This window comes from Pipistrellus hanaki, assembly GCF_964339955.1.
Source record: "Pipistrellus hanaki genome assembly, chromosome: 9".
Lineage (NCBI taxonomy): Eukaryota > Metazoa > Chordata > Mammalia > Chiroptera > Vespertilionidae > Pipistrellus > Pipistrellus hanaki.
The window spans coordinates 35,316,377-35,336,471 of NC_140511.1; the positions used below are offsets into that span (position 1 = coordinate 35,316,377).

A 20,095-nucleotide genomic window follows, 5' to 3' on the forward strand; every position below is an offset into this window, starting at 1 on the left:
TCTCAAAATGTATATATTAAGCTATTTGATCTTCCATGACTAATTCTTTGTTATTAACGTTGCTTCTTTTTCTGACTTTCAGTGGTCCTGCTTGAAATGTTCGTATGATAAAAGTTTTAGACATGTGTTAATATGTTGTTCTATCAGTGACGTATTAGCTGTGTTACATAGAAGGTCTTCATTTTATAGTGGAAAACTAAATATATTAAACCTTTAAATCATTTTGTTATTAATGCCTTTATCTGTGTCTCACTGCACTGAGCAATAACAAATAATCTTGTATATTAATATAGTATGCTATGATTTTTCTTTCTTTTGTACTAACCTCATTGTGTAGGCACCAGTGAAATGAGAACAGAGTTTTGTGTCTTTTGCAACTGTATCACATGTTTAATTTTTGTTCGTTTTTGTTTTAATTTAATAGCTATAAGCAATATTTTTAGAAGCTGATCTTTTCATTTGTATAAAACAAAATAGCATTGAGCTGAACTTTGTTTTCAAGAGCTGTTTCTATAACCCTGCCTAATGATACCCTTCATCCTTCAAATTGTTACTTTGGATTCTTTTTCTTTTTTAGTTACACATATAGAAAACAAAGCCTGATCAAGAATAAACTACTGATCTCCTTAAAGATGAAAACTTTATCTTTGAGTATCTTTGAGTCTCTATAGGGAACAGGTCATGAAACTTTTCTTGAATTAATAGCTGAAATTCAAATATGAATTTTAACATTATCTGGATAGCATCAAGTACCACCAGAGAGAGTTTCTAAATTTTCCATTGTGGGGGGGAAAGGAGAGGAAGACATTTCAATGTATTGCTAATAAATGAACATCACTAATTAGTAGTTGCTACAGTGTCAAAAATATGAGCGGTGCCCTTTTAAATCTAGAATGTGCAAATGTTTTCTTACTCTAAAAGACTGAACAGATTTCAGTAGCATTGTTTGCCAATTAATGCTTTTGTTAGCCATAATTTGGACTTTAGCTGGAACACATTTTTCATTTCCTTTTACCTACAAAAGTCCTGTTATACAGTGTCTTGATGCTGAGATTGTTAAAACACTGCATGGTCCTAAATTTCTCCATAGATAGTGTAGCTTCATTCTAATTTATTTTAGAAGTAAAAAGCAGAAGCAAGCAAACAAAAAGAATAAAATGGGCAGGAGATAAATGAGCTTAGTAAAAAAAAAAAAAAAAAAAAAAAAAAAAAAAAAAAAAAAAACTAAAAAAAAACTTTTTCCCAATTCAAAGTACTTAAAATAATCATATACATTAAGATAAGCCATTGTTGGGTGTATTCCCTGGCTTTTTTCAGTAAAAGAAACTGATTCGTCCACACTGCTTTCCCTAGTGCCCTCTGCGCTGCCTAAATTAGCGATGCAGTGCTGGTCATACATCAATAGAAAGAGAAATGATTCACGTGACTTTAACCTATACTTCAACTTTTTATTCACTTCATGCTCAAACTAATCCATCCTGGATGCGCTAAATAACTCAGAGGAATCATCTCATGGTATTTATATATGTATAATTGCATTATGTACTTTAAAGGTATTACAATTTTATTTGTCAGTTATACCTCGGAAAGCTAAATAAAACGAATCCATTCAATTGACAAGAATCTATATCAAATACTTTTAAGAACATCTTTACCATTAGAGAATAATGTTATGTATTCTTTTCCATAACATTATTCTCTAATGGTAAAAATGTGCTTAAAAGTATTTGATATAGATTAGTTATGTATTCTCCTTTTTCTAAAAATGTGTAATAGTTATCTCTACTTAAAAAGCTAAAGTTATTTATTGTTAATAAGCTTCAGAAATCAAAGTCACATATTCTTCATTTAACTGATATGCAAAGCAGTCAATAAGCTGATGAATTTATCTTCTATAATTTAATACACAGTACAAATGAAGGATATGATTTTGGAAATGAAAGCTCTAATTCTGGCTTTAGCATCCCTGTTATGTGAGGTAAAAATTTTTTAAATTAAATATCACTGTATAAGCAAGTCATTCAACATGAATTTAAAACATTCCAGGACCTGCTTGGTATCAGCTCACTTAACTCCTGCCAGTTTCATCCTTCCAGAAACTAATAACTACCTAAAGAAGAATCTTAAAATGAAAACAAGAACTAATTCATGAATCATTTTTCAGTGACTCATTTCTTCCTCCCAGATTTTCTATTCACTCTCTGAAGCAGAGAAGATCTCCTACAATCCCTTTTCAACCTGAGAATTTGTTTAGGAAAGTATGTAAACAGAAATAAAATTCGAAGGACTCCAGGGATCAATTGGCAGTTTGAAATGCAATATTCCTGCAAAATACCTAGAGGCTAAAATCGAGAACCAAAAGCCTGCAGAAAACTGCCAGTTTAGAAACCCCTGAATTTACAGTTGAGAGACATCCAGCTGAGACACCCAATAACACAAATCTGGAAAATCAGACCTATGGGAATGGGTCAAAGTATTTATAAAAGGGAAAGGGCTTCGCTTGACATTATACATTTTTTTTTGTAATTAAAGATACTTTCCTAAAAAAAAAAAAAAAAAAATAGCAATCAAGTAGTAGTTTTCTATAAAATGGAGATAAAGTTTTCATCTTTTTTAATCTTATCTGCATTTCCTTAATGCTGTCGCCTCTGCGGCCTTTTACTTGCCTTTTGCTCCCATTTCTAGTCGCCGTGCATGAGTGTGTGCCTTTAAGTTCTGGCTGCTCGCCAATGCTTGGTATCTCTTTAATTTGCTGTGCTGTTCTTGCAGAACATGCTTCTTCTAATGCCAGCGATAGCGAAAGTAGCTACCGTAAGTTATTGCTTTGGTTTGTGGCTTTTTTTCTCCTTTGCAATTGCCCCCGTTGCCTGTGGTGGTCATTTCAGATTTTTGCTGTTGTTGTTTTCATCTTCACCCAAAGCAAATGGCTTGAAATGAGATCATCCTTTGATGTGGAAAGATACAAAAGACACTAGGGCCCCCGGTGGACTCGTGTGATTAATGCAAGCAGTTCCAACCCCAGTGGACTGGCCTGTGAAGCAATTCTCCCAGAGAAGGTGGGGGAAAGTTCAACCTGGTGGATTTTGACATTCTGCCCCACCCCACCCCATCCCCAAATAATTTAAACTCCCTGTATGAGGGCTGGAAGTCATGGTTTTATTGTCCTTCTCCTTTCTGTTCCTGGTCCCCTTTACAAGTGAAATCTTTCTAAATTACAGTGTTCCTTTTAAATTGAGCATGAACCTTTTATATCTCTTCTCTCCTTGATTACAATTTTAAGGTAGATATTAAAATACATCTAAGATTATGTATTTGATGGTTGGGAAGTGATGAAAAGGTTTCATCCTTTAATGTTGAAGGAACTCACATTTTTCTTTAAGTGAACAAATCTTGGATCAGAAAGCTTAACTGAAAAGGTAGGTAACTACTTAAAAGTTATTTCTGGTCTTTGTTTGGTTACCTCAAGCCATTTGCTTAGTGTATAAAAAAAATTCACCAAACACCAAGCACATCCTTTTGATTCGTTCTTGTGGTTTCTTACCACCTACTTACTGGTTTTTGGTGACTAACATAGATACATACTCTTAACTGGGATTTTTACAATTTCTGCAATATTTCTTGGTACTCCTTACTGAAATGGGTTACTCAGAAAGCAGTTGGTGAGGATATTAGAAAACAGCTGGCCCAATACATATGACCCACAGCTACCAAGACAGAAATTGGTTAGGCTTTTTTTTCCTTGAATAGTGTATTAAATGAAAACTAGTGATAAAAAAAACAGAACTGACCCAACAAAATCTATTCTAGAGTATGATACCTTACAGAATCATGCCTTTTTTAGATAGACTGTCACACAGTGTTCTTGGAATATGACAAATTTAATTTGGATTTTGAGAAAGGCTTTGGAGAACCAGATAGAAAAAGCACAAAAGAGGAAAGGTGACAGATGGGGTCAAGGCCAGAGGAGGGAGACAAAACACACCACAAAATAAAATTTAAAAAAAAAAACATATTGTGATGAGATACCGTTGATCCGACAAATTTTAGAACCACCCAATTTTCTTCCTCAACAAAGTGACAAGTCTTATGAATGAAAGAATCAGTGAGTTATTGTCCTCAATTTGGTCCTTAAACTTATTACAATCTTCCTATTCTTACAATTTTACAATTGTCCCAACTTAGAGAAACATCTTCATTTGATTTAAAACAAAGAATCCAAGCCAAGAAGTAACCAAAGATTTTTCTTTCTGACACCTGAGATACCCTCAATTTAGGATAAGGAAATATATCCTTTGTCAGATTTCATGACCCTCCTTTCTTTGCTGTTCAGTTTCCAATTTTTAGGTGTTGTGCTTCCATCCTGTAGACAGGTATAGAAAGGAGATCACACCTTGTTTTTTTTAATCCTCTTTATGGAAGTATATACAAGAACTGCTTTTTCCTCTAAGAATTTTTTTTAGAGTATTAGAGACCCCTCTTTTCTTTTTCAGAGCTGGGAATGTTCTTCCTAGAGTCATTGACTTTTAAAAATTGGGCCAAGGCTTTTAGACGCTTGACAAGTTTTGACAGTAATGCGTCACATAATTCCTTTCACTCTCAGATAGTAGGCGCACATAAATGTTAACTGAATGAGCAAAGGAAACATTTGGAAGCAGCTTGAATTATCTCTGAGAAGAGAGAAGAGCTGGAACTGGACTCTATGATAATACTAGAGCAAATATAGAGTCCAATAATCTAGATTGATTGGGTCTCATCTGAGGTTATAGAAGGTCAGCCTCTCTGATTGCTTTCTTTACAAATGAACAAAAGTAAGAAGAGCCTTTTTCAGAGCTTAGAGGAGTGAAAGATTTTTCTTTCTCCAATTTGGAAACATGAGGAATCACAGAGGAAAATTAATTTATGTATTCAGCATCTACTGTAGGTCATTCTCTCTTCATAGGCACCATGAGACCCAGTATGAATCTCAACCGACTCTGGAGCTCGGGACCCGTATAATAGGAGAGAGAGAGCAGTAAATAAATGCACGAAGTGTGTCAGTTTCTAGGGTAAAAGTCTAGCCCAAGACTGAGGTTTCAAAGAGGAAGTGGCTTTAAACTGAGCTTTGGAAAAAAGAGGTGCTTACTAGCCAGATAAGTTTAGGAAGAAACCTTCCAGGTAGGGCAGAGGCATGAAAAAAGACACAAAGGCTTGGGACAGACATAGTTTCCAGAAAGTGCCATTTTAAAATCAAAATTGGCTGCACTTTCTATTGAATTCCTGGCTTTTGCTGTAGTTATGAACACCTTGTTTCATAAATAGCAGAGTAAACAAATACTAAAAAGACCGTTTTCCCACTGATGTTCAGGTGTTATTTTCTACCCTTAGAATCATTCCCTGTCCACTCTGGGGACAAACGGCTTTAAATCAGCAGTTAGAAAAAAAACCCAGGCTGCACCATTCACACTGCATCCTGGAGTTACAGATTTTAACAACCTTACTTTAAAGCCTCATACATTCCTGAGACATACACACACACACACACATTTAAACGTCAATTTTTAATAAATAGCTCAGAGCTTTGTTGCACCACCTCAATCATTATAGAATAATTTTTTTTTCAAAGTCCAACTATATTGAGAACCAACCAAATGCAGATAATTATAGAGCACATTGTCTAATTATGCAAAATGCCACCTCAGAACTATCTTAATTATGGACTAATTTCCGATTTCAGTCTGTCAACAAAGTAGTAGAATGCTGGCTGTTTGTGGTTGTTTTGTAGCTTCGTTTTCAATTGCCCTTGTATCGGGATGCAGTGAAGGCCATGCAGGTGTAATGGAGACTTCTCAATCTCTACAGCTGAAGACTGCCTTCCTCAAAGCTCAGTAAAGCTCTTATGCCATTATGGATATGGGGAGCTGATGATTATCCTTATAACCCATTGGTGCTCATCCGCTAAGTAGAATTTTTAAAATTAGAAGCTAAAAGAAATGAACTGATTGAAGTTGAGGGGCAGATGAGGAGACCCAAGACTTTTCCACTGGAATCAGTCAAAATGGTGTCCATATTCTTGTCCTTTGCTTCATGTCCCAAATATTGCCCTTATATTTTCTCTAGTTCTTTAGCCTTCATAAAGCAATTGTTCATTATATCTACTTTCTCATTGAATTTCTACAACAAAACTATGAGATGCATCTTGTAGTACTATTCCATTTTATGGATGAGGAAGCTGAAGCTCCAAGAGGCAATGTCCCTCACTGACATGGTGGCACTGCAAGTCTAACAAAAGCAATTTAATTCTGAATTACATACATTCTCACTCTCCCTTATAGTTTGTAATCCTTCATGTTTTATCTGGAACATTTCAACCATCCAATCTATTAAATTAATACAAGCAGCATCATTTATACAGCATTAACCATGTTCTAAGCCTGATGTAGAGCCCCTATATAGTACATTAACTGATTTAATCCTTCTGAACATCCCAAGGAGATTCACTATGTGATCTGGAAGAAATCACTCAGTCCTCTCCTATGTAAAATGAGTAGTTTGGTTTCAAACAGAGATGGCAAGTAGATTTTAATCAAGATTACAACTCTCACCATTTGGTAATATCTGCCTGAAGAGTTGTCCTGAAAGTATTGAGGCCAACTTAAGGCTCTGCAGTAATTCAGGCAATGGCCCATTGTGATGCCAGTCAAGGACATGGGATGGGGGATTGGCATCATGTGCCACATACTCGCCATCTATGAACCACGTGAACTTCAAACCCTTCCTTAACACTAACATTCTATGATTCTAAGAACCTGATTTATTCTTAGCAATCATCAAATGAAGGCACTAAACACTAAACTTAGAATATTAAATGTATTGCCCCTGGTCTTCTCTTCCCTCCTCTCTCTTTTCTAGTTTCCAAAGATTCCGAAAGAACATTAACTTGCTTTTCTCTATCCTAAGTGCATATCAAGGTTTGACTCCAAGTCCCTCTTATTGTGACCTGCTTCCAGTTCAAACACCAGGTGTTTCATGGAGATTGTTACAAAGGCTGTTTCCTGCATCTGCAGATGCCCCCACACAGCACTGTTGCTCTCCCACTCTCAGCCATGCAGTTGCAAAAACAAGACCCAGTAACAGTTGGTACTCTTTTGTTGGCTGTTCTTCCCAAGTGCCAACACCTCCAGAACAAAAATAGAAAAACTACCTACGAATGACAATTTTATGGGGAAAACACAACAGCCTTTTTTTTAAAAAGAGTTGGTATTTATGGGTGGTGTTTACAAGTAACCTCTCAGTGACTCTGACCCAGTTCAGCGCCTATCTCTGCCACCCATTCTTTGCTCATTGGTAAGGTCTGCTCCTATATCCAAGCCCCCGGAGAATTCTATATTTCTTGCCTTTTTGAGACAGTGTCATATACTCAACAAGGAGTCAAAAATGATGTGATTTTAAATATTGACTCCACTACTTACTACCTGAGAAAACAGGCACCTTTATATCTTACTCTCTGCTACTTTATCTATAAATGGGTTATCATCAGAGCACCTACCACAAAAGAAATGGCTGTGATAGCCCTTTATGGCCTGGGATTACACACATGGATTATCTTTCCTTCATTGCTGTGACTTTTTTCCCCTTTGCCTCTTAGTCTTCTTTCCATTACCCATAGGGCTTTTCATTCTTGAACATGAAAGTGAAAATTGGTTTAAGGTGCTGAATACACAACTATTGTGTGATACCAACCACCACAGCTTCCCTAAAAACTTCTTTACATAACACCTGACTGTGGAAGGGTCATTAGAATTGGAATGGGCCTTGACATAGGAATGTTGCCACTGCTAGTCTTATTGTTCTGAACAAGAATCAGTGCCTGGTATAAGTTAGAAAGTAAACCAAAAAGCAATCGATAAACAAGGAACTAGAGACCTAACAAAATTAACCAAAGCTATGTTGCTTTAACCTAGTTTTCTGAATCACAAATTATACAGACTGACACCAAATACCTGATTTGAATGATTTACAAGACCACTGGAAAGCGATTCCTATATAACATGTTACATTCATTGAGAGAAAACCACACTTCCTAAAGGGAAAGCACATAGAAACACGAAGTAGAACCTACCTTGGCCTCATTACTCATCCTGTTTTCTACCATTGAAATCAAAATGCAAATTTATTGACATCATTATGTTAAGGGATGGGGACACAGTGGTAAATGAAACCTACTCCTTGCCTTTATGGAGTACCCAGTCTAGTGGCTAGACATAAATATCACCTGATGTTTCAAACTTTTGTCATACCATAGTTAGTATTCTTTCACATTTTAATCATTCCACCTAAGTTTCCCTGTGAAAACAGTCTAATAAATGCTCTAAGTCTGCCATTTTTCTATTCCCACAGCTATACTTTCCCCCCAACCATTTTACACTTGTATTTTGAATTCCGATGACCTCTACCTCTCAGGCTTTAGATAACTGGGAACCAATCACTTTTTTTTTTTTTTTTTTTGCCTTGCCTCTGTAAATGTCAATAGCCTTATTTATTAAAATGAATCATTTTTCCTGAATTTTAAAATAATGTGAATCTGACTCCTCACATACCAAACCCCTGCCCAGATGTGGGAATGTGCCACTTAGAAAGAACATCAGGCCCACTCTCCATGCCTTTAGGAAATAGGCTGGCCTAGCAGTGCCATTCTGAGAATAGGCCCTGCTTAAGGGGGAAGTAAATATGACTTAGGCCAGGGCCATCACTCTTGCTTATAAAATAAGACACCCCTACCCAACCCCACCTACCCAGTCTCTAGGGAAGACATCTGTATTTCACAGCTTTATCCACATACTTGCTTAATTTCCCCAAATCTATTGTCAGTCTGCAACTATCAGTGCTATGAACTCCTTTTATGAAATAAACTCAACTGGTCTGGTGCTATGGCTTTTGAAGGAGGAACATGTGGTGTTGACAGACAGCCGGACAGTGTTTGAAGAGTAATGGGGAGATAAAGCAGTAAGATTCATTGCCTTTTGGTTCCAGGAAAAACTACCTCCTCTATAGAACAGATAGGAAGCCCTTTTCAACAGCCCTAAACTATTTCCCATCAAAGGATAGTTACCCCGGCCTAAAGCAAATAAAAGAGCAGACCCTTCTGGGTTTGCCGCTGAGTCATGCCCAGGACATCAACTGGATAAAATATTTAATTGGGGGGAAAAATATTTGCCTAAAATCAATTTACTTTCCATGGTTATTTGAGGCCCACCATGAATCAGGAGGCTCGTGGCAAATGACAGTGAGGGGCTGACACTTTTGCTACACTCTTTCTTAATTCTTTTTCCAGAGTGTCACGGCAATTATCATCAAGGACTTAGGGGACTCTTTAATTTTTTACCTTCTTGATTGACTCAGCATTTTCCTGATGAATTAACATTAGAGTAAAATCCTCAGTGTCCTGTAATATATTCTGAGGACGTTTTTGCATCATAAATGAAGCAAGCAGACACTTGCTTTTGAATAGTGTGCTTCTCTGGGAAATAAAATAGAAGGTGAAATAAAAGGTCCTGAAATTCTGATAATGTAAGCAGCCTGTTTTTGAACTAGCCGATCTTGTTTTAAGTAGTAATGCTGGGTGTAGAGGCCATGGCACTCCGCTGCCTGATCAGTGTCAGGGGAAAGGCAGCCTCAGATGTCACTGCCTGAACAGCTAGCCTCCATTTATTATCTGGAGGCATGGCCACTGGTAACCTGACATGGTGATAGAGCTCAACAGTTCTATGAGGATGAAGGGAGTTTTGGAATCAGTCATTTGGAAGAGATAGTAAGGAAAATGAACCCTGAACTGTGCCTGTTTCCTGTGCTTCAGAGATGCTTGTAGCTGTAGTATATGACTGGTTGTTAGTCCACTGTACATTTCCTTTCTTCTCTTCTCAGGAGGGCAAGAAGACTTCATTCTTTCTTACGAGCCTGTCTCAAGGCAGGAAAGTAAGTTTCCCTGCATGTTCTGATTCCTGAATTCCAAGCCACAACAGGGGACACCATTACAGGAGGGAAAGAGTGACGGAATGAGGAAAATAAACTCTGCTTAAGGCTCAGCTGTCCCAGACCACATGCTCTTTTGCCCTATCACCAACACACACTGCTGACCACGGAGGAGGGAGCAGCCCCTCCTGATGAGTGGTCCTTAATGGAGCCCCACCTAAAGCACTGGATAAAGTCCCAGGAGACTGAAGACAACTCAGTATTGAGAAGGGCTTTCTAGCAGGCCTGTCCTCGGGTCATCTGTGGGCTGCTCCAGGAGCCTGCCTTTGCTTTTCCTGGAGGCATTCAGACAGAAGCTAAAGGCTGTGAGATTGTAGAGAAAATGCAAGCATCAGATGAGGAGTTGTACCCAATGAACTTCACAGTTCCTTCTAACCCCACACTACAAGGGAATGGGGAAAACCCCACAGAGTATAAATGGCATTTTGAGCCAAGGAGGAGAAATTATAAAAATATAAGTTGACGTTACTACCAACAATTACTTTGTAAAGTCATTATCCAAACAATGGCCAAACAGCTGCTTTGGAATCTTTCTTCTCCCACTGAGATGACTAAATGCAGTTGTTTTGACATCATGTAGGCACAGCCTAATTGCAAGCAAAACCGCTCCAAATGCTTCTTTTCATTGACAGACACTGCAGTTGCTTTTTTCCTGTTAATAAATTCCAGAAAGTAGCCACAGCAAACAAACAGGTTGCATGTCAAACGTCAATTTCCCAGTGCAGAGCTGTATGGGCAATTTATCCAATGCAGTAATGCCCTCGGCAGCTCTTATCGTTTGGCAATTTTACAGTCAATTTCCATGTCTCTCTCCTCATCTGCCTCTGCCTCTTCCCCTCTGCAGTAAACTATACTCGGCCAGTTATTATCCTGGGCCCCATGAAGGATCGGATCAATGACGACTTGATATCTGAATTCCCTGACAAATTTGGCTCCTGTGTGCCTCGTGAGTATCATTTCTCTTTTCTCTGAGGGGCAGGGGGAGGCTTGACTCCCTTTGAGATGATAAAAACATTACCTACCATTAATTTTATCTGCCTAATGCTTTTCATGTATCCTGCTTTGTATTGTTCTCTATTTAGTAAGTATGATATGTTCTCCACACTGACTGTGCTCCCCAAGAAGGCAGGATGGATTATGTCCTTGTAATTGTGATAGCATTTAAAATAGCATAGGATTATTGATAGGCATTGGCATGCTCTCTTAGATTGATTGAAATGCCACTGAAACATCTATTCCCACAGAATGAGAAAGGTCAGAAACAAAGCCTTATGTTAAATCACCTCAAGATGAGTTAGGGCCATCTATTAGTTCACAAGTAAAATAAAATAACCTTCCCCTGTGTGTTAATAGTCCCAGGTGTTGGGAGGAAGAAGACAAGGAGGTGTATAAAACTTTAATGTCCCCTCCAGGCCATTATAGACTTTAAACTACTTTGTCACATGGACAACTAACAGGTGTCCTGGTCCCTCTGAGTGTAGTCTTATAAAATTCTCTCTGCACTACCTCCTTCCACCCACCATACTTTCCATACTCAACTCACTTCCATCTCTTTCTCACTGTCAAATTAATGTATGGAAGCTTTCTGTGTATGTAGACAAACTCACCAGAAAATTTTAGTTGATTCACTAAAGGAGCTTTTAAAACTGATCCCAACAAATATTTCTTTCTCACTCTACATTTTTAAAACTGTATGCTTTGAAGTATCTCTCATATATTTCAGTACTACACATGTCACCAGGAATGCGTAAGAATAGCAGGAATTGTAGGTGTGTAGTACATAAACAGAAGGAAAATAAAATGATAATTATATCTCATAAAACTGTTCCCAGCAAGGGTTCTGAGGAGAGATCCTGCCATAAAATCTATCCTGAAAAAGACCCGATATAGAAATGATCAAGTCAAACCACTTATAGCAACTTCCAGTTTGTTCCTCCAATTTTGAAAGAAAACACACACCCACAAAATCCTTAAGCATCATTTTCATTTTCTCCTGAACCTCACGTACTCTTCTCTTACTCTTTTTTATAATTAATAGCACTATAAAATGATAATAAACACATGTTCATGGTACAAAACTTGGAAATGCTAAAAATAGAGTTAAACAAGAAAATAAAAACATATAGAATCCCAAACAGTAACCAGAAATAACATCACTGTTAATATTTTCCATCTATTCATTCTTTCTATATAAGCATTTTCTCCTGTGGTTGGATATGTATTAGATATATACAGTATTTTTTATTTAACATTAAAACTAGAGGCCCAGTGCACAAATTTGTGCACACTGAAAGGAAATTAGAAGAAATATTTTAATATTGCTATTTACCTTTTCTCTATAAGTGTCAACCAAATTCATGATCGACATGACAAATGGAAACACACACGAGCGATTGACACCAGCAAGATCTTTATATATATATAGATAAACTTGCTTAATTAGACCTGTTTTCTGATTTAGCTAAACTGTTTCCAGCCCAATGAAGCACCCAACTTCTCTTTCAGGTAGTTATCAGCAACACAGCAGAAAATATCAACAAGAAACAGGTTATCATTGTAAATCACACAGGGAGAGCAAAGGGTAAAATATTTAACTGCAGCAGTGTTTGACTATACTGTGCAGTGAGAAAATCTGAAGTCATTTTTAAGGTCAACCATTTCTTACTTCTTTTTAGTTGTGTCAAGTTTCTAAACTTTCTAAGTCTCCATTTTCTAGCTAATGAAAAGAAATAGGATTCTACTAAGTCTCCTATTTACCTACTCCAGGACTTCTGTGAGGATCAAATGAGATGAGGCATGGGAAAATGCTTCATAGACATTTGGTTAAAGTGTAAAATGTTTCCACCTGGCTATAAAGCAAGTCATGTTTCTGGGCTGAAGAAACTCCAAGGAGGCTAGTCTCTAGGGAAAGAAAACTGAGCATTTCTATGTGATGTCATTACCTGGCCCCCACAGCAACCTTTTTGGGCTGGGCTGTGGGCCACATTTTGTGCCATGAGATCTCAGCAACATGGCTGCGATTTGGTGGGCTGTCATTCCAGGTGGTGGTGGGGCCTGTGTCCCACTTGGGTGAAGCTGAGTGTTGCTTTGTGGGCGCCAGGTCTGTAGTGCTATTCTTTTGTAAATGGCCAGTGCATGTCATAGCAACCGGTTGGACAGTCAGAGGGACACTTATCATATTAGCCTTATTAGACTTTACATAAATATTTTGAATTTTTACTATGCCATAATTAAGCATCTTCACTTATGGGTATTTTGACTTTTCTCTGCTTTTCACTATTATGGAATTATAATTTAATGTTAAAGTTATTTATAATTTATAAACTGGTATAATGGAACATCTTTCAAGATAAAATTTTATGTTTTGGCAATTTTTAATATAGATTCCTAGAAATACAGTAGCTAAGTCAAATATTTGAAATATATTAACATTTTTTATTGATATTGATAATTGTATGCTCTTCACCTCTTCCAAAGAATTTAGCCACCTCTAGCCACAATTAAAGTTGATAACTTTCAATCCAACCTAAACTGTGATGATCTAATTTCATATATTTTTAAATTCCTGAATATATTTTTTACTGTATGTCCTTTTTTATTTTCTTGCTTCATTGCTTGTCCCATAATATTTTATTGTGATGCTACATCACTGAGAGCCTGGATTTTATAATTTTTCTTTATAAAATATTAAGTTTTTGTTCTGATAATAATTTACTGAAAAATCAGCTTCTTCCAGTAATGATGGTGAAGATGGGTCTACTAGTAAAGTAACTTTCCAAAATATCTTTCTGGGGCCACTGTATAACCTGTAGACTCTCCATTAAGAAATGAAAGTGGAATGAATGTAGTTTCCCCTTACATATTTCTCTTATCAAGAATCACAGTCCTGCACTGCCTGTTGTCTGATGCCTGAAAATAGCTGTTCCATGTATTTTGTCTAGTTTTATAGTTGTTTACAGTAGGAGGCATAGGCCTGGTACCTATAACTATGTCATGTTACTTCATGTTACATATTTTTATCTATCATGTTGAGTGTGTAGTGGGGTAAATAAGTATAAAGAAGTTTATTGGTGTCAATGTATGATCTTCATGTTATTAATTTTTTGTTTTATAAAGATACTACAAGGCCAAAGCGTGACTACGAGGTGGATGGCAGAGACTATCACTTTGTCATTTCCAGAGAACAAATGGAGAAGGATATCCAAGAGCACAAGTTTATAGAAGCCGGCCAGTACAATGACAACTTGTATGGAACCAGTGTGCAGTCTGTGAGATTTGTAGCAGAAAGGGTATGTTCACTAACCATCATACACCTCCCCTGCTGAAGGGTCTCATATTTTGGTCATTACTCTTTCCTGATTGCAGTTGTAAAGTTTGATGAAATATTCCATTTAGACCTCTAAGCAAAGAATCACTTTGGAGCATGGTCATTAATCTTTGCTCTAATCTCAGTAAAATAAGCTGATGGACTTGAGGGGGTGGAGGATGGAGTATAACATAAAGGCATTGAACAGCTTGAAGTTTATGAAGATTCCCTCTGTCCTTGACTTTGGTCCCAGAAAACAACATCGAACTTATTAAGGGAGCTTCATTACTCTTGATGTTTAGATCAGCATCCTCAAGTCTGTTTATTAGCAGGAGTTATGTCTTATCTCCCTGAAAACTTAAGAGCCGCAGGATCAAGAGAGAGATGAGCTGACTGCCTAGCCTACTACTGGCAAAAATTCTAACTTAAGGTTGCTGTAGGTGCTGCGATTGCCTAATAATTTTAAGTGACTGGAAAGAAGAGACCATTCCAAAAAGAATAGGATAGGAAAGCATGTGAGTGTGGCTTTAAGATCTGCCTATTGAGAGATCCAGATCTGTGAACAGAGAATTCATTTCATAGGAGGGGGAAAAAAGTTAAAAGCCAATTATATTTGTTATTTTTTTAACTGATATTTGTTGGGTTGAATACTGTTTTCTCCCTGTTGATGTACTGGTACAAAAATGAAGCAATTTAAATGTCTACCTAAGAATACACTGAGCAGCTGCATCTATTTCCCTCTCTCAAAAGTTAGTTTTTATATCATACTGTTTGTAATCAGTTTCCTGGAGAATTGCATCTATTCTCCTCTTGGAACATAAAGATACAACCTTTGTTAACTTGAAATGTTCTGGCCAGTGAATAAATCATTTAGGAACTTTATGTAGCTGCTACACTTCACAGATAGCAAACTCGAAAGCTATTGCTGCTGTGGTAAAAGCTTGAACCATCTCAGTGCATTTCTCCTATTATAGGAGTTCAAGTATTCATGGACTCAGCTCATTTTCACTTAAATATTACAGATGAGTTGTTATCCCCTATTTCGGACTGTTTCTATCTGCATAATGTGCTTTTTCTCTTCTTGTTGTAAAGTTCTGCCAGCATCAAAGTAATGAGGCCATTTCTCTCCAGGAGGTAGAATCTGATGTGTGGCAAATATATCTACTTTTCTAGAAATACTTTATAAAGCAGCTCCTTGCTCTGAGCATTCATTGCAGTGGAAGCCAAGTTAAATGAGCTGTGCTATAATGTAATTGAGTTTCTATTCATTAACAAACAAAAAATTTACATACCCTCTGCAAGCCTCCCTTTCAGCATTTAAGATACAAGATTTAAGGTAACTCTTGTTGTGAGTGTCCTCTGCTAGGCTGGGCATATCAGGTCAGGACACATATAAGCGCTCAGCAAATACTTATGGAATTATTCTAAATTCACATGATGACCATTCCTCCAAATTTACCATCAGGCAGAATGAGACAATGAGGTGTCCATTTATCCCAACCAACAGCTGTGTAAGTGCTCAAGATTTGTTTCCATCCTCCTAACACTGAGACTTTGGGCAAGTTTGTTCATATTTCTAAGCCTTAGTCTTCTCTTCTGTAAAATGCAGTTGATAATACCTACTTCATAGATGTGGGAATTTCTTCTTGACAGTTGTCTTCAGAGATGGTTTCCAAGCTTTATGAGAATAGACCCTGTCACGTTACTCACGTCTACATATCTTCTCTGTGCAAAGCATCAGATATTTATTGGGGAGATGGGTGCACCATGCAGAGTGCAGATGATGGTTTACTGAGTTATATGCTCGAAACCTGTATGGTTTGCGAACCAACGTCACCCCAATAAATTAAAAAGAAAATAGTTAACTGAGATAACATGTGGAATGTCTATCCCAAGGGCAGACACTTAGTAAGGAAGTGATAAATATGAGTCATGGCAAGCATTCAGCAGTCACCTATGTAACAACTTTTACTTGTGCTTTGCAGTGATCCTTCTCAACCCTGAGAAATCCATTATCCCTTATCTTCCCCTAACACACTTACATTACTTTTAGTGGATGTGGGATTATGATCGTTTTTTCTGGATTAACTCCATATTTTTCTTCTCTTTCTACCAGGGCAAACACTGTATACTTGACGTGTCAGGAAATGCTATCAAGCGGTTACAAGTTGCCCAGCTCTATCCCATTGCCATCTTCATTAAGCCCAAGTCTCTGGAACCTCTGATGTAAGTGGAGGCCACTGGAGGCCTTCATCTGGCCCCCCATTCCATATGACACAGCTCTGTCACAAATGCTTACAAAGGGGAAATGCCATTATTGATTTTTTTTTTAAAGCATTCCCTTTTTTTAAAGCTGTATTGAAGTTTTTGAGTCACTACAGACATGTCAGTAATTCCTTAAAATGTCTTCAGTAATGCTTCTTGACTTTTATTTTCATTTAACAAGTTGTGTTGTATGTGTATGTGTGTGATTGTTTTGTTGTTTTGAAGGTAGCTTGATTTAATTTGGTTGTTTGGTTTTCCAAATGATAGATAGCATCATCTTCTAATTATTTCTTTCTTCTGAGAGCAGTTCCATTGGTAAATCTTTTTAAATATGTGGATTTTTATCAAAGGAGTGGACAATATTTTAGACTCTTTTCATTGGCATTTCACTTGATTGTATCACAGGATTCTTACATTCCTTAATTTGAACCTCCTGAATATAGACCACTATCCTTTATAGGGAGTTTCTTAATGGCTTGGCAGTAAAATATCTATTACTTAAGCCAACAGCTCCATGTTTGTGCACATTTATGAACAAGGGGGAAATATATTTTTTAGTTTTCAGAAGACCTGTAAAATATCTTCCTTCAAAAGTCACTAAACAAATTGGGCAGATATTTCTGATCTGACTTGACTACAAAATAACATATTTCCTTTGACAGTTTGATGGAAATATCCCATTTAGACTTCTAAACAAAGTTACTTTATAGGTAACTTCAGTACAAAAATGAGGCTGCAGTCGCCACAAAGTTAGCAGAACAAAGAGGCAAAGAGCAGGGACTTGAAAATTGATCAGGCCAGGATTAGTTCTTTGCTTTGCCACTGGTCAATTTCATGACCTTGAGTTCCTCACCTCTAAACTGGGCACATTAAGAACACATACCTCAGAGAGCTAGAAGAAAGGTAAACAAGATCATGAATGTAAAGTTCTTCATACAGTCTTTGGCATATGGGAAGCACTTGCTATTATTGCTATGAAATACGTCAAGTTACCTTATAGAATACAGCTATTTGATCATCATAAAACATATGAACAGTACAATGCCTTTTCCAATAGATCACAAGAGTTAACACTAGGTGTCTGTCACAAGAGCTTTGTTCAAATGTGCCTCTATTTTGGCCTCAAGACCTCAGGGTGTTTGACAGGCTGCAGAAGAGTACCACAAAGTTCAGGAAAACAGTGTTCATGAAAAGATCAAAGAAATTACTTACCCCCAGAGGTTAACGCAGTTGCTTGCAGAGGCCATCAACTACCTGCTCAGCCATCTTCATCTTCTCTGAGGATGAAGGAATGAAGCAAGTTGCAATAGTTGGAATTGCAGCCCAAGAGAATTCAGTTAAATATATAGTGGGTCTCTGAGGAAATTGCCAGAGTGATATCTTAAAAGCAGACTATATTCTCATAAATAAAAGATGGGCAAGTTTTTATCAGTCCAAAAATAAAATAAGGAGATGACCGGCAGTTCAGCCCTGTGAATTTACGTGTTAAATTTTAACATAGAAGCTTTGCCCATAGTTGGCACATGGAAAAATCTGTGTTAACAATAAAATAATGGTTCTTGATCATATTATCCCTAATAGCATGTATTAAATTTCCCGTCATGTAGAATACTGTGTGGCATATTGCACAAAATGAATTAAGCAACCACAAATTTCATTATGTAAAAGTAATTTAAAATCTTTTTTAAAAGCCTCATAAATTTTATGAGCAATGCTAACATTAACAAGAATAGAAAAATGGCCCTCACATCCTAGGAACAGCATCTTAAAAGTCTGTTCCATTAAATAGAAAAATAAGTTTCACATCATCAACAGGCAGTGGAATAAATGGCTCCCAGGAAGTGAGGCCTGAGAGAAACAGTGGTTGCACATTTGGTTCCACGTTGAGATTGGGAGACAGTCCCATCTGGTGCTCAGTAGGAGGTCTACTTCCTTCCACAACTATGAGATGACTTATTTCGTTTTGCCTTAGGGCATTATCACAGCCACTTATCACCAAGGAAAATTAAACATACTGAACGCTGGATCCCTCAAAGAGGACCGGGAATCTGTCAGAGTGGCTGCAGCCACATCCATAGATCTCCAGTGCAGTAGTGGAGACATTCCAACCAATGTGCCCTCATTCATAAATGCGGAATGTTCTCCAAGGGTTTTACGTCAGGAGTAAAGCTGTTCTGAGTTGCTCACGCCCCAGGAGGAGTGAAGGCTAAGTCAGCCGGAATAAGAGCGAGGCAGCTGTCACATTTAGGCATTGATACATCATCACACACACATTTTCTCAAGCGCATCTTCCACATCAAACCACAGAGCTTATTAGCACACACATAGCTGACTCTCCAGAGAAGCATGAAATCAAGGGAGTATATTTGAAAGAGATGTTCTTTTTATAGTGTGCCCCCTCTGACTTCTGTCCCTACCCCGCCCCGCCCCATGGCAATGAGCACCTTTCACCTTGCCACCCCAGAGTGCTCTTACCTTTTTGCTCCTATAATGGCCTGTGTTCACTCCGTCTTTAACTGTGACATCATTATAGTTTCTTGTCTAGCTGTCCGTTCATTCATTCACTTATTCTTTCAATGTGTTCAGTCAGGCTCCTTGCCATATGCTGATAAACAAGCCATGGTCTCTTACCTTGAAGAACTCCTAGGTTAGGCAAAAAGACCAAAAAAAAAAATCATATACTAGGGAATTAAAAACCTAAATTTAGTCATTGCTACAAAAAGTACAAAGGGAATTCCAAGAAGGCAGACTAGCATGGGCCAGGAAAGTCAAAGAAGAACTCGGGCTGTATGCTTCCTTGACATCTGGAGCAAAACATGGTCTTTCTGTGTAATGTATCCCTTCATTGAGCCCAGCATGTCTGCACATGAGAGTGACAGCCTCTCACAGCTTCTAGGACTTGTACTATTTGGGAGGAGGATCATAGATACCATCCCTCAGAACAAGATGAGTTTATTTCAACAGCAGGAATTCAGGAAATTCCCATTTCTTTAGATTGCAGCCATCAGCATCATGTCCAGAATCATTTAATGATTCTGACTTCGGTTTGTTATGGGGTTTTTTGTTGTTGTTGTTTTGTTTTATTTTTTGTGTTTTGTGTTTTGTTTTTTCAAATAAGACTCTTTTGAAAGAGTCTTGGTATAATACAAGGTCTGATTTAAAAATATTTTTTAAAAAAACAACTTTGAGTTCTTGCATCAGATTTACTCTTTAATGTACAGCCTTAGGCCGAAGCCGGTTTGGCTCAGTGGAAGAGCGTCGGCCTGGGGACTGAAGGGTCCCGGGTTCGATTCCAGTCAAGGGCATGTACATTGGTTGCAGGCACGTCCCCAGTGGGGGGTGTGCAGGAGGCAGCTGGTCGATGTTTCTCTCTCATCGACATTTCTAACTCTCTATCCCTCTCAATTCTTCTCTGTGTAAAATCAATAAAATATATTTTTTTAAAAATAAATGTACAGCCTTAGGTAAGTCTCTCTACTACTTCAGGCCTCAGTTATTTGCTCTGAAAAAAAAAAA

General features: G+C 37.6%; 1 protein-coding gene across 17 annotated transcripts in view; it reads left to right on the forward strand.

Moving 5' to 3' along the window:
- Positions 1 to 20,095, forward strand: part of LOC311628225 (disks large homolog 2) — a gene marked incomplete at its 3' end in the record, with an annotated part of 1,110,130 nt that overhangs the window by 1,081,032 nt on the left and 9,003 nt on the right. For 15 of the 17 annotated variants that reach the window (XM_084895256.1, XM_084895260.1, XM_084895258.1 and 12 more), the window contains 4 exons: positions 9,901 to 9,951; positions 10,853 to 10,954; positions 14,125 to 14,297; positions 16,431 to 16,540. In XM_084895256.1, the coding sequence (XP_084751382.1) occupies positions 9,901 to 9,951; positions 10,853 to 10,954; positions 14,125 to 14,297; positions 16,431 to 16,540 (436 nt within the window). Of the gene's footprint in view, positions 1 to 2,769; positions 2,812 to 9,900; positions 9,952 to 10,852; positions 10,955 to 14,124; positions 14,298 to 16,430; positions 16,541 to 20,095 lie in introns of all 17 variants that reach the window. The other 2 variants (XM_084895257.1, XM_084895255.1) reach the window with 1 other exon arrangement.